Below are 27,444 nucleotides of genomic sequence, written 5' to 3'. Positions count from 1 at the left end.
ATTTCTTCCAGATAGTCAAATTTTTTGGCATATAGTTGCTCAAAGTAATTTCTTAAAATTTTTTGTGTTTCTGTGGTATCTGTTGTCACTTCTCCTCTTTCATTTCTGATTTTATTAATTTGGGTCCTCTCTCTCTTTTTTTTAATGAGTCTGGCTAAAGGTTTGTTGATTTTGTTTATCCTCTCTAAAAACCACCTCTTGGATTCATTGATCTTTTGTATTGTTTTTCTGGTTTCTATCTCATTTATTTCCACTCTGATCTTTATTATCTCCTTCCTTGTACTCTCTTTGGTCTTATTTTCCTGTTCTTTCTCCAGATCCCTTAAGTGTGAAGATAAACTGTTGATTAGTGATGTTTCTTGTTTCTTTAGGTAGGCCTGCAATGCTATGAATTTCCCTCTTAGGACTGCTTTCGCGGCATCCCATAGATTTTGGGTCATCGTGTTTTCATTTTCGTTTGTCTTGAGATATCTTTTGATTTCTTCCTTGATCTCATGGTTGACCCATATATTATTTAGTAACAAGTTATTCAGCCTCTATGAATTCGTATGTCTTCAAGTTTTTTTCCTGTAGTTCATTTCTAATTTCATAGCACTGTGGTCAGAGAAGACAATTGGTATGATTTCAATTTTCTTAAATTTATCAAGACTTGTTTTGTGGCCTGACATGTGGTCTATCATGGAAAATGTTCCATGTGCGCTTTAGAAGAACGTGTATTCTGCAGCTTTGGGGTAAAATGCTCTGAAAATATCGATTAAATCCATGTGATCCAATGTGTCATTTAAGGCCATTGTCTCCATATTGACTTTTTGTCTGGTAGATCTGTCCCTTGTTGTCAGTGGTGTGTTGAAGTCCCCTACTATGATAGTGTTACTGTTGATCTCTGTCTTTATGTCAATCAATATCTGTTTTGTATATTTAGGTGCTCCTATGTTGGGTTCATAGATGTTTACTAGGGTTATGTTCTCTTGTCAGATCGATCCCTTTATTATTATATAATGCCCATCTTTGTTTTTTAATATATTCTTCATTTTAAAGTCTATTTTGTCAGATATAAGTTTAGCAGCTCCAGCTTTTTTCTCATTTCCATTTGCATGAAATATCTTACTTCAACCCTTCACTTTCACCCTGTGTGTGTCTTTTGATCTGAGGTGAGTCTCTCGTATACAGCATATACAAGGGTCTTGCTTTCTTATCCACTCAGCCACCCTATGTCTCTTGATTGGAGCATTTAATCTGTTTACATTTAAAGTGATTATTGATAGGTACATAGTTATTGCCATTATGTTATTTGTATTTGTGTTCTTCATTAGTTACATGTTTTTCATCTTTCTTCTGTTTACAGAATCCCTTTTAACATTTCCTGCACTGCTGGATTGGTGGTAATGAATTCCTTTAGCTCTTTCTTTTCTGGGAAGCTCTTTATCTCTCCTTCAATTTTAAAAGATAGCCTTGCTGGATAACGCAATCTAGGTTGTAGGCCTTTGGTTTTCATCACTTTGAGTACCTCCTGCCACTCCCTCCTGGCCTGCAAAGTTTCTGTAGAAAAGTCATTTGATAGTCTTATAGGAGTTCCCTTGTATGTAACCCTCTGTCTTTCTCTTGCTGCTTTTAGGATTCTCCCTTTCTCTTTAACCTTTGCCATTTTAACTATAATGTGTCTTGGTGTGGGCCTGTTTGGGTTTATCCTGGTTGGAAATTTCTGCACTTCCTGGGCTTGTATGTTGGTTTCCTGCACCAGGTTAGGGAAGTTTTCAGTCATTATTCCTTCAAATATGTTCTCGATCCCTTGCTCCCTGTCTTCACCTTCTGGTATTCCTATGATGCTCATGTTGTTGCACTTGATGTTATCCTATAGGTCTCTTAACCCATCTTCATTGTTCTTTATTATTTTTTCTTTTTGTGGTTCCGCTTGGGTGATCTCTGTTATCTCATCTTCTAAGTCGCTGATTCGATTCTCTGCCTTATTTAACCTATCGGTAATTCCTTCAAGTGTGTTCTTTATTTCAGTTATTGTGTTCTTTGGTTCTAACTGGTTGTTCATTATGATTTGTCTATCCCTCCTTATGTTGTAACTTAACTCCTTAAACATTCTTATCATCAGTGTTCTGAACTCTGTCTCTGATAGGTTGGTTACCTCTATTTCATTTGGTTCCAATTCTAGAGGTTTCTTCTATTCTTTTATTTGGGACATGTTTCTTTATTTCCCCATTCTGGCTGATTCTCTGTGTTTGCTTCGATGTATTAGGTAGATCCACTAGGGTTTTTGGTCTTTGCTGGGTGATCTAATGTAGTGTGTGTCCTTATATTTGACTTGTGCCACTTCCCTATTCTCCTGTGCATGTGCTCCAAAGGTGACCGTTGTGTGTATTCTCTTGTTCAAGTTGAGCTTTAATTGCTTTTGGCTTGTCAGTAGGTTGGATTGACTCCTACGCTGTCTGGTTGCGAGCATTGGCTCTGCCCACAGTGGACGAGCTGCTGACCCAGATGAGGCTTGGCCCCTATGAGGTCTTGTGCCTGTAGAGAGTTCCCTCTGGGTGTGTCACTTGTAGGTCAAACCCGGTAATACTCTGGTTTGATCTGGAGTTGGCCTCTGAGCGTGTTGTAGGGCCCTGGGGTAGGGCAATTTCAGAACAAACCAAATCAACAAGCACAACAACAACAGTAACAACAACAGCAAAGGAAAAAACCAAGTACACTCACATGTAAAACCAACCAATAACCCACACTCAACACAGGGAAAAATATCAAAAACACACACACAATAAAAATCAATACAGAAAAATGGAAAGAAGGAAGAAAAGTAGGGCAGGGAAAAGAAAACAGAAAAGAAGAGAGAAAAAAAGGGGGAAATGTGCATATATATATATATATATATATATATATATATATGTATATATATATATGCATTATATGCTAAAAATGATAGTAACACACACACAGAAAAAAAAGCAGCACCCGTCTTGACTTAACCTCACCAAACAATCTCCAGATTGTCCTCTTTTGTACAAAGAGTCCTTTCCGTCTTGTGGAGGGAGAGCCGGCCACCTGGTGCCCAGAGTGACCCTGGCACTGCAGTTCTAGAAGCATGGGGCTATGGGCTGTGTTTGGTAGTTTTTACAAAGTCAGTGCAGTGTCTGCTCTCGCCTGCACATACGTGCGCTGAGAGCACCACAGCCAGCCCTGTGCCCAGGTCTGCTGAGTCTTAGGCATTTCTTCCTTTGGGGGTGTGGGGGATAAGGGTGGAGGTGTGGGGGTGTGTGGAGGGCTCGATATTTCTGAGCTGCTGAAGGCTCTGAGTTGCCTCTGCCATCTGCTGTTAACCACGCATGTGTCTCTGCAGCTGTAATTGTCCTGCTGCAGCAGCCCAGAAAAGGTGGGGGCTGGGAAGGGAGGTGTCTGCCATCTCCCAGCCCAGCAGTGTCACACTCTTCCAGCCTCTGCCCTAGATCACAGTTGCAAAGCGGCGTTTTCCAGGTCCTAAACACTACAGCTCCTCAGCACTGCAGCTCCTCTGTCTTCTGACATTACTCTTCAGTTCAGGGACCAGCTTGAGACTCTGGAAGGGTGGGGATAAGATTGCTGTGGGAGAGTGGAGGAAGGGGCCCAGGTAGGGCTTTTGCTTTTTTGTTTAACCTAGGGCCCAGCTGGAGGTCTCCTCTGAGGTTACTGCCTCAAACATGGGATGCGCTGCTCTCTCGGCAGGAGAGTTCAGCTGTGGGATGCAGAGAAAGAGCCCATCTCCTGACTCTTGTGATCTCTGTTCTGTGTCCTGGGACCCCCCATGTCTCCCAACTGCAGATGTGGACTGCATCTCCACACCACTCCCTTCCCTTTTCCCCGGCTCACCCAGTTTGCCCACCTTCAAGTAATCCTCATAGGAGCCTCTTAGCTGTTCTGTGTGATGAGCAGAGTGTCCTTTGATGGGTTATAGATGTTCAGTTTGTGATACATTCCGGAGGAGAATGCAAGAAGACCACCTTGCTGCCGCCCTTCCTCTAGACTCCATTCTTTGATTCAGCTGAGCTGGTGGTAGAATCTAGTGCTTGACGAGGCTTGTGCTGAATGGAGTGTTAAACCATTGGGTTTATTCCTGCTCCGTGCTCCAGCACACTTCAGGAAAATGTTCCATTCTCACTAATAATGGTGACCCAGCCATGCTCTGACCTCTAAGAAGAATGGGATGCAGGGCTGTTGGCAGCTCATGTCACTTTAAAGATACACATCTTTAGACAGATATATGGAATCATGGGGAAGAGATGCTCTATTTCTATTGGGACGCTGATGGGATATGACGTCATCCTGTGGCGGTTGGTGGCCACCTTGCTTTCATAAAGGGGAAGACCACCTGAGAATGACGCCAGCACAGAGGGAAGGAGGCAAAGCCAACAGCTCAGGAGAGACAATTCCTGTTGATATCATTGAGCACACAGGAAGGAGACTCTCTCACAGCAGCCCCTATAGACTTCCTGTAATACCTCATTAGCCAAAACTGGGTCATGAGTCCCTGCCTCATCCAATCACTAGCAGGGGGTTGGGAGAGGGGACTGGTTGCCATAACTGGCTTGGACCAACTGTGAGTCCTTCCAATTGAGCGTCCACAGGAAGAAGGCAGCATATATGCTGTGTGAGCAAGCAACACCATCCTGCCACAAAGGAGACATGGACAAGGGAGCTGAGTGTTCAAAGCCAAGGGAACAGAAGACCAAGAGGGTACAACATGCAAAGGTGCAGAGTTGTGCCAGTGAAGTCCAAGTATTACATCACTACACACTCCTCAAACTGGAGGATGCAAAACAAGAGGACCCAATACATCTTTCTGAAGCAAGACATTTATTGAAAGGTTTGGAAAACCAAAGACTTTAATAAGAACCATCCCCTCCCCGCAGAGCAGGGGAGGGAAGAAGGGCCCCAGGAGAAACAGTCCAGTCTCTGAAGGTTCACCCAGCTGGGGGCCGAAGTGGTGGACCTGCAGCAATGGTGGTCCCTCCTCCTGTCTCCCAGGGAGCTCCAGGCTGTCCTCCAAGGAGGTCCTTCTGAATGAAGGTCCCGGCGATGCTGGATGCCACGGCGATGCCAGATACCCTGGTTGGGAATCCCACGCAGAGACACCATGGCACTGGTCACATCTCCATTGTCTGCTGGACCAAGTCCTCTCTCCCACGGCTCCTTGGACGCACCATGTGTATTTCTTGTACTGCTGCAACCGGCAGTTTACATCCAGCCTCTGGCGGATCTCCCCTACCATGTGGTCGGGCTCCCTGGACCTCAGCTTCAGCCAGTTCAGCCTTTAAAATGCAGGGAGCCAGGCTTGACCTCCCCAGAGTCTTGTTCTAGCCCTGTGTTTGCTGTCAAAAGTCTATAGGGGATTTACCTGACTGCGTTTGCAGCACCCCTTCTTTGGAGGCAGACAGAACAGTTTCCGTGCAAAGTTCAAGCACCTCCTAACCACCTGCTGCCAGCTCAGCTTGAGTTTTTCTTGGTTTCCACTGCTGCTGGTGGTGCTGTGGCTGGAGAGAGAGTCCCCAGGGTGACATTGGGGGGCTGTGCTAAGGATCGTGCTGGAACCAGGGCTGAGCTCAGGAGTGGTGGTCCTGGAGCCTGGTCTGTGCTCAGGAATGGCGGTCGTGGAGCCTGATCTGTGCGAGAGAGTGGCAGTCCTGGAGCCCCAGCAGTGCTTGGGAGGGGAGGGCTCAGGGGTGGCGTTCCTAGACTCCCAGCTGGGCTCAGGAATGGTGTTCTTGGATCCTGGGCTGGATGGAGGTGGGGTGGTCCTGGACGCAGAAATGGCTATGCTGTACTCCTGGATGTATGTAGGACTGGCAGACTCTTGGGCCTTCTGCCCTGGCTCGTGGTCCATAGGCTGCTGTTCTGCCTACTGGCGACCAGACCACTCGGATTGAACCTCCTGGGCTGGGGAGGGGCTGCGGCTCTGGAACTCAGGAGGATGGAAGTGCTTTACTTTGATCGTGCGATACTGGAATTTTAAGTTTTTTCTGTATAAGATGTTGTAGGTGGCCAGGATGTTATTGTATATTTTGTTTGACAGTGTGTCCTTGATGTCTTCCCTACAAAAGCCCATATTTACGATTTCTTCTATCACCCACGTGTCTATGACATCACTGGGTGGCTCAGCGTAGGGCTTCAGTTCTTCCTCTTGGCCCATGTTGAGCCAGGGATCTGGCATGATGTCCTTCAGGTTGTTTCTCTGCTCAGGGTTGAGGTTCAGCAGCTTTTGGAGGAGGTCTGCCACCTGAGTGGATAGGTAGGTTGGCACCACATACCGCCCGCCGCCTATCTTCATCATCACATGCAGCCAGCTCGGTCCATCGAAAGCCACGGTGTTCGTCAGCATCTCCTAGAGCAGCGCGCCCAGGCTCCAGATGTCCGCGGCTCGGCCGTCATATGTGTCGCCCAGGAACAGCTCTGGGGCTATATAATAGACACTGCCACAAAAGGTGCGGAGTTGCTGGATGCTGGAGGGGGCGCCCAGTCCAAAGTCTGCCAGCGTGGCGTGCATGCGCGCGTCCAGCAGCACGTTCTCCGGCTTCAGGTCCCGGTGCGCCACGCCCTTCTCGTGGCAGTAGTGCACGGCCGACACCAGCTGCCGGAAGACGCCGCGCGCCGTGGGCTCCGCCATGCGGCCGTGCTCGCGGAGGTGGCCCAGCAGGTCCCCTCCGGGCACGAACTCCAGGACTAGGTAGAGGCAATCGGCCGAGATGATGACGTGGAAGAGCTGGACGATGTTAGGATGGCGCCGGTCTGCCAGGCAGCGGACTTCTTGCAGCAGAGCGCTGCGCCTTTTGTCGGGTTGTTTGACGATTTTCACAGCCACCTTCGTCTGCGTGAGGATGTGCGTGCCCAGCACTACCTTGGCAAAGGTGCCCTCGCCGATGGATCCATTGAGCCCGTAATGGGCCGTGTGGGGCTCCCGGTCAACGGGGATGTCTGTGAAGTCACGTGACATGCTGACCCACCCCCCAGCTCCGCCCACTGCCGCTCACTACTCTGTCCTACTGTGCGAACAGCAGTAACTGCACTGCCTCCGCTGCCTAAATGTACTAACTGTATCGACAGTATTACTAAGTGTGCTGATAAACAGTAACTATGCTAACTGCACTGACTAAATGTAATAACTGTACTAACAATACTAAGTAATAATACTGACTAAACAAATGAGACCAAGGAAACGAGGGAAGGGAAAAAATAAAGGGGGGGGGGCTAATAAACAATAACTATGCTAACTGCACTGACTAAATATAACTGTACTAACAATACTAACTAATAATACTAAACAAACGAGACCAAGGAAACAAGAGGGAAGGGAAAAAATAAAATGGGTGGAAAACAAGGAGAAAACAAGCTAAAACGTCCAAGTCCAACAGGTCACCACAAATCAGCTTCCTGGGCTCTAACGGACAGAAAGCTCAGCCCAGCCAGGGCCTTATATAGCAGCTCTGGGTAATTTCATCACACTGGGGCTAATGAGCTCAGAGCCAGAAACTGACCAAATATGGCTAAGGATGAACAACAGTGGTTTTCTCAGTTTTGGGTTTCAAGACCTCTTTACTCTGAGGAAAAGGGGGGACCCCGAAGAAATTTTTGTTTATGTGGATATTAAAGACTGGTATTTCCTTTATTAGAATTTAAAGTTTGTAGGGTGCTTTAAAAAAAACACAAATAAAAAACGTGTATTACAATGTTTTTCCAGGGGTGGATAGTGTTGCATTTTGAAACGCCCTTAAGATGATTTGTTTCCATTCCCTCAGCCAAGAAGTGGTGCTGCCCTTTGAGAAGCACTACTTGGGTGTATAACAAAGTAACTTTTTATGTAAAATGATCATTTAAAAGGTATCTACAAGCAATTGTTCTTAAAACCACCTTATGCTTATTAATACCAAAGCTTAGCTGAGTAGTTCCCTCAGAAAATACTTTCAGGTGTGTATTCATTTTGGATACCTTCAGTTTTTGTTTTTGTTGTTTGTTTGTTTGTTTGTTTGTTTTGTTTTTAAATAAATGAAACCCTATTAAAAGTGAATTTGCTTCTAAAAGTGGCTACTTCATAGGCATGAAATTGGCTGGACTCAGGGGAATCACATTGAAATAATGCTAGGGACAGGAAGTCTACAAATTTTCACTATTGATTCAGTCCAATTAATTGTTTGCACAATTTCAGTTTCACAATTCCAGAAGTAAGTGTTGCCTATTTTTCTCTAATTAGTAAATTACCATATGTCAACGTTTGATACATTGTTTAGAACAGATTTGTTGTCAACTTTTGTGTCAGTTTAAAATAATCTACTTCGAATCATGGGAAAATCGTGAATATTTAGTGATATATTGGATCTGATCTCAGTTTTCTTAAAGAGATACTTTTTTTTCTTTAAGCTCTGCCTGATCCACTGTACCGAAAAGCTGCAGACATAGCTGAAATGTTTTTAAAACTAAACCATTAAGGCTTTCAGACTATACCTCCCATCTTTCTCCCTTAGCAGCACACAAAATGGAATGAAAGAAACATCTTGGAATTATTATAATTCAATGCGTTTGGATAACTTATTTGTGCCATATTTATTTCAAGTGTGTTTTTGTTCTTAAAATTCATCCATTCAATTTTGTCTTCCTCACCAGCTCGCAGACACCATTATCTTTCCATTAGTGAACTCTGATGCACCCCTTCCTTTGGTCTTTGATCTGTCATGAGCCTTTTGATATTATCGGTGGTGTTTTGGGTCCTACAGAATGCCCGTCCCCATGTCCCCACACACTCAGGATTTATAGGGACACTCATCGATACTGAGATATTCTGAGAAATACTTCTGTTCTAATAGATACCTGCAAAGGTATCAAATGGGACACCTAACATGGTTCCTGAAAGCAGAGTAACTTACAACTGTAAAACCTCCTTTTGTCTGTTGTTGGAAGGTTGTATGCTTCTAGAAAATTGTCCATTTCTTCCAGATTGATTAATTTGTTGGCATATAGTTGCTCATAGTAATTTCTTAATTTTTTTTTTGTATTTCTGTGGTGTTTGTTGGCACTTCTCCTCTTTCATTTCTTTTTTCTTTTTTTTTATTCCTTAGATTTATTTTTTTTTATTAGTTTCAGGTGCACAAGACAAGGTAATACTTAGACATTTATCATTTATATCCCTCACACTGTGGACCCCCCTCCCCCTCCTCTTTTATTTCTGATTTTATCAATTTGGGTACTCTCTTTCTTTGTTTTGATGAGTTTGTCTAAAGGTTTGTCAATTTTATCTTCTTGAAAACACGGCTCTTGGATTCATTGATCTTTTCTATTGTTATTTTGGTCTTTAATACATTTATTTCCGCTCTGATCTTTATTATCTTCCTCCTTGTACTCCCTTTGAGCTTATTTTGCTGTTCTTTGTCCAGATCCCTTAAGTGTAAGAATAAACTGTTGATTTGTGATATTTCTTGTTTGTTTCAGTAGGCCTGCATTGCTATGAATTTCCCTCTTAGGACTGCTTTCGCTGCATCCCATAGATTTGGGGTCATTGTGTTTTCATTTTCATTTGCTTCGAGATATCTTTTGATTTCTTCATTGATCTCATTGTTGACCCTTTCATTATTTACTAACATGTTATTCAGCCTCCATGAATTCGTATGTCTTCCAGTTTTTTTCCTGTAGTTGATTTCTAACTTCATAGCAGTGTGGTATGATTTCAATTTTCTTAAATTTATTGAGATTTCTTTTGTGACCTAACATGTGGTCTATCTTGGAAAATGTTCCATGTGCACTATATATTCTGCAGCTTTGGGGTGAAATGCTCTGAATATATCGATCAAATCCAACTGATCACATGTGTCATTTAAGGCTGCTGTTTGCATATTTATTTTCTGCCTGGAGGACCTGTCCCTTGTTGTCAGTGGTGTGTTGAAGTCCCCTACTATGATAGTGTTACTGTTGAGCTCTGTCTTTATGTCAGTCAATATCTGTTTTTTTATATTTAGGTGCTCCTATGTTGGGTGCATAGATGTTTACTAGGGTTATGTCTTCTTGTCGGATAGATCCCTGTATTATTATGTAGTGACCATCTTTGTCTTTTAATATATTCTTCATTTTAAAGTCTATTTTGTCAGATATAAGTGTTGCTACTCCAGCTTTTTTCTCATTTCCATTTGCATGAAATATCTTACTCCATTCCTTCACTTTCAGCCTGTGTGTCTTTTCATCTCAGGTGAGTCTCTTGTATACAGCATATGCGAGGGACTTGTTTTCTTATCCACTCAGCCACCCTATGTCTTTTGATTGGAGCACTTAATCCTTTTACATTTAAAGCGATTGTTGGTAGGTACATAGTTATTGCCATTTTGTTATTTTTATTTGTGTTCTTCATTAGTTAGATGCTTTTCATCTTTCTTCTGTTTACAGAAGCCCTTTAAACATTTCCTGCACTGCTGGATTGGTGAGAATGAATTCCTTCAGCTTATTCTTTTCTGGGCAGCTCTTTATCTCTCCTTCAATTTTAAATGATAGCCTTGCTGGATAAAGCAATCTAGGTTATAGGCCTTTGGTTTTCATCACTTTGAGTACCTCTGCCACTTCCTTCTGGCCTGCAAAGTTTCTGTAGAAAAGTCATTTGGTAGGTTTATAGGAGTTCTCTTCTATGTAACCTGCTGTCTTTCTCTTGCTGCTTTTAGGATTCTCCCTTTGTCTTTTACCTTTGCCCTTTTAACTATAATGTATCTTGGTGTGGACCTGTTTTGGTTTATCCTGGTTGGAACTCTCTGCACTTTCTGGGCTTGTATGTCAGTTTCCTTCACCAGGTTAGGGAAGTTTTCGGACATTGTTACTTCAAATATGTTCACGATCCCTTGCTTTCTCTCTTTACCTGCTGGTATTCCTATGATGCGCATGTTGTTGAGCTTGATGTTATCCCAGAGGTCTCTTAAACCATCTTCATTGTTTTCTATTATTTTTTCTTTCTGTTTTTCCATTTGGGTGATCTCTGCTAACTTGTCTTCTAAGTCACTGATTCAATCCTCTACTTCATCTAACCTGCTGGTAATTCCTTCCAGTGTGTTCTTTATTTCAGTTATTATGTTCCTTAGTTCTAACTGGTTGTTCATTATGAGTTGTCTATCCTTTACTTTGTCACTAAGCTCCTTAAACATTCTTATCATCAGTGTTCTGAACTCTGTCTCTGATATGTTGGTTACCTCTATTTCATTTGGTTCCAATTCTGGAGGTTTCTTCTGTTCTTTAATTTGGGACATGTTTCTTTGTTTCCCCATTCTGGCTGATTCTCTGTGTTTGCTTTGATGTATTAGGTAGATCCCCTAGAGTTCTTAGTTCTTACTTGGTTATCTTACATAGTATGTGTCCTTTATATTTGCCTTGCACTACTTCGTTCTCCTCTGCGTGTGCTCCAAAGGTGACTCGTGTTGTGTATATTGTCCTGTTAAAGAAGATCTTTAATTGCTTTTCTCTTGTGAGTAGGTGGGGTTGACTCCTAGGCTGACTAGTTGTGAGACTTGGCCCTGCCCACCACAGGGTGTTCTGCTGCGTGAGGGTTGACCACTTACATATGGTTTGGCCTCTATGGGCTCTTGTGCCTGAAGAGAATTCCCCCTGGGTGTGTCACTTGCAGGTCAAACCTAGTAATACTCTGGTTTGATCTGGAGTTGGCCTCTGAGTGTGTTGAATCTTGTGCCTCTTAAGCTGGGCCCTGGTGTAGGGCAATTTCAGAACAAAGCAAATCACAAAGCACAACGACACCAACAACAAAGAAAAAAACAAATACATTCACATGTAAAAACAACCGATAACCCACACTCAACACAGGCAAAGATATCAAAGATATAAAAACAAAACAAAACAAAAAAAGCAGCACCAGTCTTGGCTTAAGCCCACCAAGTAATCTCCAGGTTGTTCTTTGCTGCACCAAAGAGTCCTCTGTGTATTGTTCAGGCAGAACCGGTCACCTGGTGCCCAGAGTGACCTTGGGACTGCAGATTTAGGTGAGTGGGGCTGAGGGGTCTGGATGGTAGTATCTACAAAGTCAGTGCAGTTTCTGCCCTTGCCTGCACATCGCGCACTGAGAGTAGCACCACTAGCCCTGTGCCCTGTTCCCAGCCATGTCATACTCTTCCTGCAGGCCAGAAAAGGTGGTGGCTGGGAGTAGAGGAGTCTCTTCTCTCCTAGCCCAGCAAAAATCACACTGTTCCCAGTCTCTTCCCTGGGTCAGAGCTGCACACCAGTCTTCCCAGAGCCTGAGCACTAAGGCTCCTCTGTAATCTGACACTACTCTTCAGTTCAGGGGCCAGTTTAAGTCTCTGGAAGGGCCGGGGTAGGATTGGGAGAGTGGGGGCAGTGGCCCAGGTGTGGAGTTTGTGTCCTTTGTCCGACCTAGGGAGGTCTCAGCTGAGGTTGGAAGTCTCAGCTGAGGTTACTGCCTCAAATGCTGGATATGCTGCCCCCTCGGCAGGAGAGATCAGCTGTGGGACGCAGGGAAAGAGCCCACCTCCTGGTTTTTGTGTCCTCTGTTCTGTCCTGGGTTCCCCTGCGTCTCTGGAGTCACGGCTGCCAGCCGCGTTTCCACAGCCGCAGATGCGGGGCACGTCTCCCCAGAGGCAGGTACGCGCCATGTCTCCACAGCTGCAGATGCAGGCCGCGTCTCCACTCCGCTCCCTTCACTCTTCCCCTGCTCGCCCAATTTGCCCACCTTCAAGTAATCCTTGCACGAGTCTCTTAGCTGTTCTGTGGGATGAGCAGAGAGTCCTTTGATGGGTTATAGATGTCCCGTTTGTGATAAGATCTGGAGGAGAACTCAAAAAGTGTTCCCCACTGCCACCATTCCTATATTATTAATTTTTATCACTGTTCAGAAGCATTTAAAAAAAATCATATCCACACAATAATGTTTAAAAATGAGGTTTTTAAAAAGTTAAAAAAAATACATTGTTCTCACCAAATTTAAAAGATTCATATTAACCTTTTCCTATTCGTTTCTAGGGCAACGGCAACACACAGGGGCCAGATTATTTTCAAAGATGCTTTAGCCCAGCAGTTGTGTGAACAAGGAGGTAAGAATCATCTTTGACTTGTCCGTGTTGGTTGTGTCAAAATTAATTATGGTAGGTCCTATGTTCTGTGTATTGAGTATGTATTTTGTTACTATTACTTGATCTTGATGCTTAAAAAATGGAATTATTGACACCTTCATACTGTGTTTCCCCGAAAATAAGACCTAACTGGGCCATCAGCTCTAATGCATCTTTTGGAGCAAAAACTAATATAAGATCCATTCTATATTATATTATATTATATTATATTATATTATATTATATTATATGATACCTGGTCTTATATTAAAATAAGACCTGGTTTTATATTATATTATATAAGACCCGGTCTTATATAGTAGTAAAATAAGACCGGGTCTTATATTAATTTTTGCTCCAAAAGACACATTAGAGCCGATAATCTGGCTAGGTCTCATTTTTGGGGAAACACAGTATCCCTAATAATTTATTTGGTAATTATTGAGAAAGATCTGTAGACTTCTGAAAGTACTAACTGTGAACCAAAAAAAAAGAGAAAATTTATCTTCTTTTCACAATTTTTTTTCTAATGAATTACATTTAGTTGTCTTGGACATATAGATCTTAGCAACTTTAGAGTTCTACAAAAACACTTAATTCTCCAAAAACACATCTGCTTAATTTACCACTTAAATTTCTTGTCAACTTTGTTGCAAATGTTTCTGTTCATTGCTTTTAGTGTTTGATCATGGTATAAGTTATCTATATGCATTTTTCAGCTGTGTGCACTATTAATTTCAGACTTGTGGATAGATGCTGTATCATTTTAGATAGATGAAGTGTACACTAGTTATATTGAGTGACTTCTGCTTTGTGACTGCCTCATACACATCCAGACTCTCACCCATACCAAGTTTTCACAGATGTACATATGAACACATTCACACACACACACACACACACACGCTCACACACACACACACACACACACACACACACACTCACACTAAAAAGGATCAGTGCCCTCACACAATTTTGTTCCCTCTTGAGCTTCTACCTGACTTTGTGTCTTTTTTTAGCATTTGCCACTTCACATAGAATTTTCCTCTGAAAGGTGATGGATGCCACCCTGAAAAAGACTGAGCTTTGCAAGGATAGGAACGATGCTTAAGCGCTCTTTGCTTCCCCAGAACCTGGCATCGTGCTGGCTGTATCACAGCCACTCAAAAAAATGTTGATAGATGGAATACAGGTCTTTTCCAGCACACATATATTCCTTGATTCAAGCATCTTGACAATGACTACATCTGAAGCCAATTTCCGTAAATGTCATGACCTTTTTACCATCATCGTAGGCATATTATCCATTTTTCTTACAGACTGCTGTTTTGGAGAAATTTGTTAATTTATGAATTATATTATTGAATATAAAGGAAATTTATACTAATTATCTCTCCACTAAAGAGAATCTAATGGACTTAGGAGAGAAGAGGAAAAATTATATTGGTTTTTGAAAGGCCTAAGAAAATACCATTTATTATTTGTAGTAATATATACATCATCAGTATGTCTCTGTGTAAGTCGTGCGATACTTGATTATTACGGGCAAACTTCCGAGAGTATATATACATAACTCTTGAATGAGAAAACCTCATTCTAATTATAGTTTCAAATATATTATCAGTGTTCTTGGGAGAAACAAATTTTTATTCTGTGACTTTTGAGAATGAAAAAATGTGATTGCCTTTGTTGTAGGCTCAAGCAATCTATCACCATGCAAATCTTTTTTCAGACTATGAAAAATATTCACATTGTTGAGAACATAGAACACCATATAGCAGTGAGCATTAATATTCTGAAAACTGTATGTTGTCTGAAAAACATGTCTCATCTTATTAACATTTATCATTACCTAAAAGTTGATTTGTTTTAAACCGTGAATTTTTTAATCTTTTATATTGTAAATGATTTGTTAGGATTAGGTTTACTTAAAATGAAAAGAAAAAGCCAAGAAATATCACCAGGGGAGAATTCTCAGGCAGTGAGAAAATAAAAATCAGTGAGAAAATAAGAACATGATTTATATGATGGTAGACGGGGATGCTATTTAAAATGCTCTTCAGCCCAGGACCAGAGGAAAACATTGAGCTTCTCAATAGCTCCTAATCAACAGAAATCACATCCATCCATCCATCCATTCAAGGTAGGGTGGAAAGAATACCACCATGAGTAATGGTTTCCTGCTGTCAGGAATAATAAGAGAAATAATTGGTGTTATCAACGGTATCTTTATTTTGGCCCTATCTACTTTTAATTAAAACATTATCTCCTGAAGCAAAATACTATGAATTTAACATGTAATAATTTCCTATGCAGTAGATGAGGAATATCTCATATTTTTATCAGAGAGAGAAAAAATGACAATCTCTATATACCATAGTACAGTGTCTTTCAGTTACAACATACTTAGTAGGTTTGTTGATTTTAATCAAATTAAGCTATTTTAACAAGCAAACTGCTTTGTGGAGCTGGAGGACAGCTGATAGTACAAGACTGTATTGCAGGCTAAGCACATTGAAAAAGTAAAAGGATCAGAGAACATACTAATGATGTCTTGATAATCTGTCATCCTGATCCCTTTCCTTAAAAGACATTCACTGAATGTATTCTGCAAACACGTATCCGGCATCTGCAAGACCTGTCCTGGCTCATAGTACTGAATATGGACATAAAAGTGAAAAGACCCATTTCCTGTTCTTGAGGGCTGGGATGTAGGTAGCTAAATTTGCCCAGGGTCCTCAGGAAAGTCATCCTAGGGAGCAAGATGTGAAGAGTCAGCATCAGTTTAAGAAAAAATAGGAGAGAAGATTCCATCTCTCTCCTCCTTCCTGTTCCCACCAACCTGCCTTAGGTCACGCCCCATCACCTCCTCTGGAAACTGATTAATACCCTCCTGCCTACTTTCCCTGCTCCTGCTTTCTCCACATCCTATAATGAGCTTACTAAAATGGAAATAGGATTCTATCATTTCTTGTGTAAAACCCTTCCGTATCTCAATTGGAGGCAATAGTTTATCTTCAGAGTAAAATCCCTACTGCTTATCACAGCATGCAAGGAAAGTCCTTTACTACCTGGCCTCAATTTCCCTCTGCACCTCATTTTTTGTCACCCTATCGTTTCTCCTTAAATTTCCTGGAATGCACCTCACTTGATCACCCCAGTGTTATTTGTACTCTACTGTCCCTGTTTTCGTTGTCTGCAGACAACCTTTTAGGTCGCTATCTGGCTAAGTCAGGCTTTCAGATTCTGCTTAGGTATTACCTCCTTCTGAAAAAAAACACCTCTGATCCCCCTCAAACTCCTGTCAAGCTGGTCTTGGCAACTGTCAAGACACGATAATAACACAAATGGGAACTCTGTCCGTACGATTATGTGCTAGACTCCACTTTAAGCATTCTATAAACATGAATTCATTTAATCTTTACAAGAACCTTCTGAAGACTATTATTATCTCCACTTTAAAGATGAGGAAACAAAGGTACAGTGAGAATAACTTGCTTAAGGTCACACAACGAGAAATTGGAAGAGCTGGGACTGAAGCCAAAGCAGTTTGGCCAGTGGCCCAGGATGTAGCCATCATATTACACGGCCTTTCAAAGAAGTCTCTTAGTTGACCATGCATTTGTTCATTTGACAACTATTAATGCATACTGCAATCAGAACATTGTTACATGTGCCTTGTCAGCCATTAGATACCGGTTTCTTGATGGTAGGGACTGTGCTTGTTATTGTTGGTGTTTTTTTTTTTTAATTTTTTTAGTTTTCAATTATGGTTGATATACAATATTATATTAGTTTTAGGTATACAACATAGTGATTAGGCATTTATATAACTTACAAAGTGATCACCGAATAAATCTAGTACGTATCTGATGCCATACATTGTTATTAATATTATTGACTATATTCCCTATGCTGTACTTTACATCCCTGTGACTATTTTGTAACTGCCAATTTGTACTTCTTAATCCCTTCCTCTTTTCACCCACCTGCCCCCTAACTCCCCTCCCATCTGACAACCATCAAAATATTTCCTGTATCTATGACTTTGTTTCTGTTTTTCTTTTTCACTTATTTTGTTCTGTACATTCCACACACAAGTAAAATCATATGACATTTGTTTTTCGCTGACTTATTTCACTCAGCACAATGCCCTCTAGGCCATCCATGTTGCTGCAGATGGCAAGATTTCATTCATTTTTTATGCCTGAGTAATAGTCTGTTGTATATATGTACCACCTTTCTTTATCCTATCATCCATTTATGTACACCCAGGTTGTCTCCATAACTTGGCTATTGCAAATAGTACTGCAATGAACGAATGGATACACATATCCCTTCAAAGTAGTGTTTTGAGTTTCTTCAGATAAATACACAGAAGTGGGATTACTGGGTCCTTCTTTGTCTCTTCCTATAGCCTTTGTTTGAAAGTCTATTTTTGCTGGTATAAGTATTGCTACTTCAACTTTTCTTCTCATTTCCATTTTCATGAAATATCTTTTTGCTTTCCTTTACTTTCAGTCTGTGTGTATTTCAATCTGAAGTAAGTCTGATGTAGGCAGTGTCCATAAGGGTCTTGTTTTCTTATCCATTCAGCAACCCTATGTCATTTGATTGGAACATTTAGTGCATTTAAATTTAAAGTAGTTGTTGATAGATATGTAGTGATTGCCATTTTATTATTCATATTTTGTCTTCTTAAAGAAGTCCCTGTAATATTTCTTGTAATACTTGTTTAATGACGATGAACTCCTCCAGCATTTTCTTGCCTGGGAAGCACTTTATCTATCCAATTCTAAATGATAGCCTCTTTGGATAGAATAATCTTGGTTGTAGGTCTTTCATCACTTTGAATGCTTCCTGCCAATCCCTTCTGGCCTACAAAATTCTTCTTGAGAAATCAGCTGACAGTCTTATGGGAGCTCCCTTGTCGGTAACTAACTGCTTTTCTCTTGCTGCTTTTAAGATTCTCTCTCTCTTTTTTAAACCTTGGCATTTTAATTATGATGTATCTTGGTGTGGGTCTCTTTGGGTTTATCTTCTTTGGGATTCTCTGTGCTCCCTGGGCTTGTATGTCTATTCCCTTCACCAGGTTAAAGAAGTTTTCCATCATTATTTCTTCAAATAGGTTTTCAATTTCTTGCTCTTTCTCTCTCCCTTCTTTTTCTGGTACCCCTGTGATGCGAATGTTGGTATGCGAATGTTGTTGCAGAAGCCCCTTAAGCTATCCTTATTTTTTTTCTTTTTGCTGTTCTGTTTGGGTGTTTTCTACTACCTTATCTTCTAAATCGTTGATTGAATCCTCTGCTTTATCGAATCTGTTGATTCCCTCTAATGTATTCTTCATTTCAGTTATTGTATTCTTCATTTCTGACTGGTTCTTTTTTGTTTTCTATCTCCATTTTTATGTCTCCTATCTCTTTTTAGAAGTTCTCTCTGAGATCATTGAGCATTCTTATAACCAGTGTGTTGAACTGTGCATGTGGTAGATTGCTTGTCTCCATTTTGTTTAGTTCTTTTTCTGGAATTTTGTCCTGTTTTTTTATTTGGGCCATGTTTCTTTGTCTCCCCATTTTGCCTGCCTCCCTGTGCTTGTTTCTACTTCTAGGTAGAGCTGCTTTGTCTCCTGGTCTTGGTGGAATGGTCACATATGTAGCTCTTGTGGAGCCAAGTGGCACAGTCTCCCCAGTCACCTGAGCCAGGTGCTCCAGATGTGTCCATTGAGTGTGCCCTCCTGTTGTAGTTGAACCTTGTTTGCTGATTGCATGTTACTGGGAGGGATTGGTTGTGAAGACTGGCTGTGACTAGAGTGGAGATGCTGTTGTACAGGGGCTGATCCTACAGAGCAGGATTAGCTTTAGCCAAGCTCTGATGCCTGCCCAGTCTGCCCTTTGGTTGTGTCATTTGTGGAGATGGTTGAGTGGTACCGTGGTCTGAAGCTGGACACTGTGTGTGTTGGTTCTGGGGCATCTTGTGAGAGGCTCTGATGCAGGCCAAGGTCACCTATTCCCTGTGCCCTGCTGGGGTCACTTGGTAAGAACTACAAAGTGATCTACAGATGGTTGCCACTGTGCTTGGCTTAGAGGTGCCTAGGAGAGGCTAAGCTGGAAACTAAGACCAGCTGCCCCTAATGCCAGGTTTGGGGCTGCTTAGCACGTGGTATGGGGCACGCTGAGGCTAGATGCTACACTTTTGGGGTTTGTGTACCTTTGAGAAATTTTAGAAAAGTCCATTGCATGAGCCAAGACAGGTGGTTTGTGTAGCAAAACCACTGGAAAGGGCTTGGGTGGGCCTGCAAGTTGGGTGAGGCAGGGGTTTCAGGGAATCACCGGGATGGGGGGAAGGAATTTAGCTTGGTTGATGGAGACTCAGATATGGCACCTGCTTACGCATGCAGACTGGGTGGGTGAGGGCTCAACGATGAAATAATGGCTTGTTCTATCTGGGAGAAAGCTGCCCCTCTAGCCCTCATCCTCAAGCCAGACAGTTCAGTTCCTCTCTGTATGTACCTAATGCCTTTTGAGCAGCTGCCCCAGTGCTGGAGCTCAGAGTAAGTGAGTCTCTTCGTGAGTAAGTGTGTGTGTGGGCCCTTTAAGAGGAAGGCCTGGGTCTCTAGCAGCCACCCCCCTCCTCACTCAGCCACAATCTCCGCTGGTTTTCACAGCCAGAAGTTATGGAGACTTCTCTTCCTGGCACTGGAACCCTGGACTGGGGAGCCTGTTGTGGGTCTGGGACCCCTCACTCCTGCACAAGGGATCTTCACAGATGAGATAGCCCTCCTGGTTTTCAATGGTCTCACAGTGTGGGACCAGCCCGTTCTGCATCTCTCCCTTTCCTACCAGTCCCTGAGTGGCTTTTTCTATATGTCTTAGTTGTGTATGTCCTTAGTTGAGTCCTTCAGTTCAGTTAACTTCAGGTGATTCTCAGTGATGGTTATTCTGTATGTAGTTGTAGTTCAGTTGTAATTTTGATGTGGTTGTGAGAGAAGGTGAGCACAGTGTTCACCTTCTCCACCATCTTGACCCAGGACTGTGCTTTTTATCACTGAATCTCTAAAACTTCTCACAATGTCTGGCACATAGCATGCACCCAGTAAAGTTTACTGAGTGAATTAATGAACAATTGATTTGATAGATGTAGGAAAGAGGAATTCATTAGAGCTACGAGTAAGCTGTGAGCTTGCTAGGGTAAGTGGAATGGGTCATAAAGGGCCCTCTGGCTCTTGCCAGGGGTTTAAAGATTGTTGTGTAGGCAGTGAGAAGCAGGAGAATGACATGAACAATTGTGTTTTAGAAAGAAAACTGGGGGTGGTGTGGCATGGGTTGTAAAGGTTAGGAATTGGAGGCTGGGAAATATAGTAGTGGGATCCTGTAGTCATCCTGGTGAGAACTAAATGTCTTGGAGACTAGAAAGATGTGGATATGTTTGAGAAACTGAAGGTGTCATGTGGGGAGTGAGGGTGAGAGAGGATGTGGGGTGATCTATTTTTTCTGGCCTGGGTGACTGGGTGGATGGTGATGCCAGGAATTGAGAGGAGAAGTGAAGAAAACTTAGAGGTGTTTGGAAGAAAAGATATTGAATGGTCTTTGACTTGCTGGCTCTGATGAAGTTGCTTTCCATCCCACAGGCCTCTCCAGCAGCTGCTGAGAACAGAGGCAGGTTTGTGAGCCTTCAGAGTATTGATGCTGACAAGGGGACGTGCTCATCCAGGGAATCCTCAGGAGAAGGGAGGAAGGGGCTGAATGTGGAATGCTAGTGACTGTGCAGGAGCAAGAAGAATAGGGAATTCTGGAGAATGAGCAAGCTTCAGAGGGGGAGTGAACTCAGGGAAGACATTTCAACTTGGTAGAGGTGTTCAACAGGAACAAAGGCTTCTGAGAGAAAGCAGTGCATGAAATATGGAAACCGGCTTTAGGATTTTGCCATTAGAAGGTTATTGGCAATTTGACTAAATTAGGGTGGTTTCAGGGGAGACCAGACCACCTGAATGAAGCTGCCTTGTATTATGGAACATTTTTGCCCGGGCTTTGGAGTCAGTCGAGGGAAGGGAGATTATTGTGAATTGAGAAGTAAAAGTGAAGCAGTGTTTAAAGTTAAAGTTTTGGAAAAAATCTAGGATTAAAGGGAAATAGAGAGATAGGGCATCCAGAGAGGAAGCAGGCTCAAAGGAAGGATGGGTTCTCTTTTCCCCTCTACCTCCCCATCCCCTTTCTCACTCCATCCCCTTTCTCACTCCGTCCCTTTCCCTCTCCCTTTCAGAACATAGTTACAGGCATCCAATACCTTGTATCCAAAGACCACTGGGAGAACACCTAGAGTTGAAGGTTGGAGTTACAGCTTGGTCTATAGGAGAGTGCACACCATGGGGAGCTGTGGGGCATCTTAATAAGAGGACGTTACAAAAGGAATTATTATGAGATTTGGGCCGTATTTCCTGATTTTGACCAGGGTTTACAGAAGTGGAGATTTGCTGTTTTGGATTCTGTCAGGAAGTAAGGTAATACTTTGGCTAGGGGTATCAATAAATCTTATCTAGAGGGAGGACAGACTAAAGCAAGGCTAAAGCTGTAATTGGTAAAGAAGGAGCTGCCTCTCCTGGTAGCCAGGAGAGGGGGGTGCCTGGAATATTGTGCGTTGGACAGTGTTCTGGTTGTACCTGTGTTCAGACATGATTACGAAGTGGTCCTGTCTTGATCCATCACGATCACAGAATGGCTTTGTCTGAAGGTGATGTTCTTTGAAGTCGTTCAGTAGAAGAACAAGGAGGCCCAGCTGTGAGTGCCAGGCCAGCGCCTAGATACCAGGGGCTGCCTTTCCTCTCCTGAGGCTGAGGAGAGAATGCTGGTGGGCAGGCATTTACTTTTGGACTTAGGCTTTATGAAGATGTTGGAATCATTGACAAAGTAGGTCTGGCTCAAGTCCCTGTGTGACAATACAGGCTCAGTAAATGATACAGGAAAGGGATCTTCTTGGAACAAAGTTTTAATCAAGTTCAGACAATATGAAATAAAAAACCTATGTAGATCAGTTTAATTATTTTCTTAAAATTTATCTGTATTTTCTGAGTTTTTGCAGTGAATTTCTATTATTTGAGGTGTAAAGAAATAACACAAAAATTCAAACAAATGAGAAAGAAAAACTCATAGACACAGACAATAGTTTAGTGGTTACCAGAGGGTAAGGAGGGTGGGGGGTGGGAAATGAGGGTAAGGGGATCAAATATATGGTGATGGAAGGAGAACTGACTCTGGGTGGTGAACACACAATGGGATTTATAGATGATGTAATACAGAATTGTACACCTGAAATGTATGTAATTTTACTAACAATTGTCACCCCAATAAATTAAAAAAAAAAAAGAAATAACACAAATATAGGGTTTTACTTAAGAAGGAGAAGGAACAACTCTGCTGAGGCAGGTGGAATAAATCACTTCTAAGGAGTGAAGGAAAATTCTAAGTTACATCTCCCATGTCTCCTCCTGTGTGAAGATTTGCCGACTCTCTTAACATGATTGGCCCTTATTGTTCAAATACTCATGTCCTCCCCAACTGAAAGCTTCTTGAAAGCAGGAATAATGACTTAATTTTTTTTAACATATCATCTAACAAATGCTTTGCATAGCACAGACACTCATAAATGTTGGCTGAATATTCACCTTAAAATTTTTACTATTGAAGAATCATTTTCTAAAAACATCTTCTTTAACCCTGAACTTTGCCATAGAGCACCACAAGGCAGTATGGCTGTTTCCAAAGCAATGTTCTTTACACTGACCTCAGGTTGAAAGCTGTATGAGCCATTGTGTTAAGAAATCTGAAAATTGTTCACAGATTCCCCCCTAATCACGAATGAATCATCTCTGTGTTCCTGGAACATAAACCAAGTTCAGGGATTTTCGGTCTTCACCTTGAATCCTGAGATCCTACTCCAGGTCCTAACTGTGAGCGCCTCTCCAGCAGAGTTCTGCTGACATGTCACAGTACAACAGACAAGGGACCAGGGTATTCTTGTCTCCAATCTAAGGGGTTCTAGGTTGCAAACGGTTTGGAAAGTGGAAGATGCTTAGGTTCATTCTCCAGCAGTGGAAAATAAAGTGAATTTATTTAACATTCAGTACTCTCAGCAAGGATTATTGAATGCTTACCGTGAGCCAGGCACTCTTCTACACTAGATCTTAGGATACCTGAGTGAACAGAGCTAAGATCCCTGCTCTCCTAGAGCCTACATTCCAGTGGAGAGGAGACAATAAATATGAGATGTAATAAATGATTAAATGTGGTGCCATGTTAGAAGGTGGTGAATGCTGTAGGAAAAAACAACAACTAGATAAGGGGGAAGACTACATGGTTGGATGGAGGGGGATGATTCGGCCTGCAGTTTTAAACAGGGTGGTGGGTATGTCACGCAGGCACACTGAGGTGACATCAGAGCAAAGACCAAGGAGATAAGGAAATTAGCCAAGTGACTGCCTGTGGGATTGTCCAAAATGTCACTAAGTGATTTTAAAGGCAAACGTGGTAATGTTTTGTGAACTACTGTTGGAAGTGATCAAAGCACAGGATAGAGGCAATTTCAGAATAGATTGAAAACCTGAATGGAACTAGAGGAAACCAATCTTTTGCAGGAATTATTATTGAACAATCTAGAGAGAGCTATAGACCCAATCCATATCCCCCAGAATCACATGAAAAGAGTCCTGTTGAAAATGTTAATATGCGTGGCTTCCATAGACTGAGAATGAGGAATATTTGAATGTATGCTGATCTTAGAACCATGGATTCCTTATCTGTAGATTAGTGATGAAACCAATGGCATTAACTTGCCAAATATACAATACCCATGAGTGGCCGGACTAGAATCCATGTCTGGACTCACACCCCAGGGTTGTTTCCATTATACCAAGTAAATCCTTAAATTAGAAAAAATTAAACATTAAAACCCTCAGGAATCACAACGTCACTCAACAAGATAATCACTTAATTCCCCGAACACCGAGGAGAGAACCACACTTTTCTTGAGCCCTTGTAAACCAAAGTGGCACGTGCGAAGCTGACGTGAGTGCACCGGCCTGGCAGCTGCTGGTCCAGCAGTGTGCACAAATCACAGTGGAGGCCAGGGCGGGGGAATAATGGTGTGTCATGTATTCAGTGGCCTGTGGGCTTCTTGGCATACTCTCTGCAAACACATCCATTGATTATTTAGCAAGGCCAGATGGCAGACTCAACGGCCGACAGCGGTCGTGCCCTGTAGTGCCCCCAAAGGGTGCATGCCATTTATAAACCATGCTGGAATTCTCTGTTGTTGGGATGATGGAAGTGGATACAACCAAAGGCAAATGTTTTATGTCAGGAGGAAAGGGGTCAGGCTTACAGCTGGAGCAGAAAACCTTGGCTGCTTTCTTTCCGGCTCAGCAGTTTTTCTGAAGTTCATCACCCGCAGAACTGTGAGTGGTGGAAAGTGCGGCTATATTCTCTGAGGGCCATTGGATCATGGTGGTAGGCAGAGTATTTCCGTCCTTCAGACCCCAAACTCTGGGGAATTGTTCAATCCTTTTCTAATAAGTATTGGTGAAGTTTTATTTAAACTCTGAGGTGGAGGGAGATAAAAAGTTCAGTAAGCGAGTCCACAAAGTGAATGAAGTGTTTAACCTACTGAGATATTTCTCAGCACTTTAAAAATACCTTTTAATGTGAGGTGATGGATATGTTAATTAGCGTGATCGTGGTGATTATTTCATAGTGTATACACATATCAAAACATCAAGTTGTACACCACACCTTAGATAATATACAATTTTTATTTGTCAATTATATCTCAATAAAGCTGGGAGTAAATAGCTTTTGTACCCAAATGTATGAATTGTAGATCAGATCTACCAAAATCTTCCCTTGGTTATCCTTAGTTACTCGGTAGCGTATAGGACTGAATGTCTTTCTGATACCCTGACATGCAATTTTTAAACTAATTCAGACTAAACATGTCAGAATTGACTAACAATCAGAGTTGCATTTTACCTTATCTACTGTAATGGTTGAAGTGAAAAATAATGAATGATGTGTTTCACTTGAATTTGCCCGCATTAAAACTTTTGCTAGTCAAAGACATCAGTTTTCCCCATGGCTATTTTGTAGCTTACATTTCATTTTAGCAGTTACAACTGCTCTTCCTGACATCCCTGCGCTTTGTAATTTACAGAGAAAGGGAGCTGAATTAGGAGGCTCAGGTAAAACATCCAAGAACCCTTAATCTTGCTTCAAGGTCTCATAAACTACCCAACAGGGGAAGGAACTGAAGCCCTCCTGAGGCAGTGGGTGTCAAAAAGTGTCCCTAAGTGATCCTTACAACAGACAAGATTAAGGGAAATGACAAAGAGCCGACTCCCAGGGCCACAGTAAAATTTCTTGCTGCTGGCTCTAGGAGGGTCTGACTACTTTTTTAATTTTCTAAAGAACAGTGTTTTGGACTGGTGCTGTTTTCTCCAAGATGATTGAACATAGATTTAAACAGCTTTCTTTTCAGTTCTCAGGGCTATATACATTTCCACTTGACAGCTTTATCTAGTCCAAAGTCAAAACACCAAGATTTATGAGTGAGAAGAATTGACATTGAGTTCTTTTGGGTGCCCATAGAAGTACGCTTTCTACTCAAGCTGCTATGCAATCTGCTGGATTTCCCCATATTTTGAAGGACAAAGCCTATGTTTGGGTCTGTCTAATTAGATGGGGAAAGGCAGGAAATCTGTGGTTAAACACAATAAACAGTAGTAAAATTATGATTTTATTTGGGCTTGTGAAATATTATTTCATACAACCTATTAATCCAACCTTATTTTTACACTTGACGATTCAGTTGTTTCATGCAATACTTAATACAGATTTTTACAATCATGTTGAGAATTGGAGTTCATGAATATTAATTGACACATGTTGTGCTGTGTTCCCAGTGGGCATGTGTGGAACTCTGTACCAGACACATGGGAGTTGTGTGACGATATAAGGCAGATTCACATCCTTTTCTTAAATAACTTGTAATATAGGTATTTTCGTCTAAACTTAGAAGAGAAAGAAAGACCAAAACACGTTTACAGGAAATCATAAGTTCAGTGGCCTGGCATTCCTGCCATCTGTGAGGTCTTCTTCAGCAGTTCTGCCCTCTCTTTCCCCTTCACCTCAGAGCTGAAACGTTCCAGTCTTTGACTGCGAATACTCCTCTGGCCACCGCTCTCCCTCACACTGCAGCTTCCTGAAAGAGCAGTGTGTGTTCTTAGGCTTCACTCCACCCACACCAGCATCTGGCCTCTGGTGCCACACTCTCCAGAAATCGTCCTCCTCCAGTCACGTGCTAAGTGCCCACCAATCCAGAGGCCTCTAGTCCTCACCCTACCAGACTTCCCTGCTCCTTCTCAGGCTCCTTAACCAGTTCCTGTTCTTCCCACGGATACATTCTGGGGTGGGCAGTGATTTTTTTTCCTGGGACTTCTTTTTGAATTTCTATATTGCCGCTGGTGATCTCAGGACACCTATGATTTTAATCTGTCCATTTGCTTGGTGCTCACTCAGAGAGTCAGTAATGCAAAGTGGTTTGGAGCACGGAGTTTGGAGCTATCTACCTTGGGGTTTGAACTTCTGTTCTGGAATTTCTAGCTGTGTAATCTTTCTGAGTCTCAATTCCCGTACTGTAAAATAGGGGAAATAATAGTACCTAATGCTTTGATTGTCTCGTACCATTCCCAAGAGCCTGGTACAATATGCTCTGCCCAAAAGGAACACAGTAAAGTTGTGAGGATTGAATGCAGTAATGATACACACAGGATATTGGCTACCACACAAATAGTCTATAAATGGTACCTCTCACTATTATTACCAGGCACTTAACATTTGGATGCCATTTAGGTACTTTGAACTCAATGTATTCAGAGCTGATCTGGACTTTTCCCCAAATCTCGATCCCTTTATTGCAGTCCGCCTCTCTCTGCATTTAGGCTCTCTCCACACTGCCCGCCCTGGCCTAACACCAAACTCTGTGCTGCAGCTGCAGTGAACACTGACTTCATCACACATGCCATCCTATCCCCTATCTCTGGAGCTTACACATGCCAGTTCCCTTCCCGGGAACACCCTCCTCTGTCTTACCAGGTAGGCTGCACTCAGCCTTAGAGTTCCATCTCAAGTCTCTCTTCCTCTATCATCTTTATTTTTATTACTATTCCACCTTATCCTTACTAACTGAATGGGGTTCGCCACATTGCATTGTGATGTGTTAACCTCTACATGTATTTCCTACTGCCCTTTGAATCTCTTGATCCAGCAGAGACTGCATCATTTTTATATTCCCAGAACCTGACCCAAGTGCGTGGCACTGAAATATTATT

At 42.2% G+C, this 27,444-nt stretch overlaps 1 protein-coding gene across 3 annotated transcripts in view; it reads left to right on the top strand.

Annotated features, from left to right (window-relative positions):
- The window catches only part of RELN (reelin), a 518,204-nt gene that overhangs the window by 209,273 nt on the left and 281,487 nt on the right, over positions 1 to 27,444 (top strand). For all 3 annotated transcript variants that reach the window (XM_081080324.1, XM_081080323.1, XM_081080322.1), the window contains exon 4: positions 12,982 to 13,052. In XM_081080324.1, the coding sequence (XP_080936450.1) occupies positions 12,982 to 13,052 (71 nt within the window). The remainder of the gene's footprint in view (positions 1 to 12,981; positions 13,053 to 27,444) is intronic.

The sequence above is a fragment of the Rhinolophus hipposideros genome (genome assembly GCF_964194185.1).
Source record: "Rhinolophus hipposideros genome assembly, chromosome: 18".
Classification (NCBI taxonomy): Eukaryota; Metazoa; Chordata; class Mammalia; order Chiroptera; family Rhinolophidae; genus Rhinolophus; species Rhinolophus hipposideros.
The sequence above is the reverse complement of the archived record's forward strand: the minus strand, read 5'-3'. Positions and strand labels throughout refer to the sequence as shown.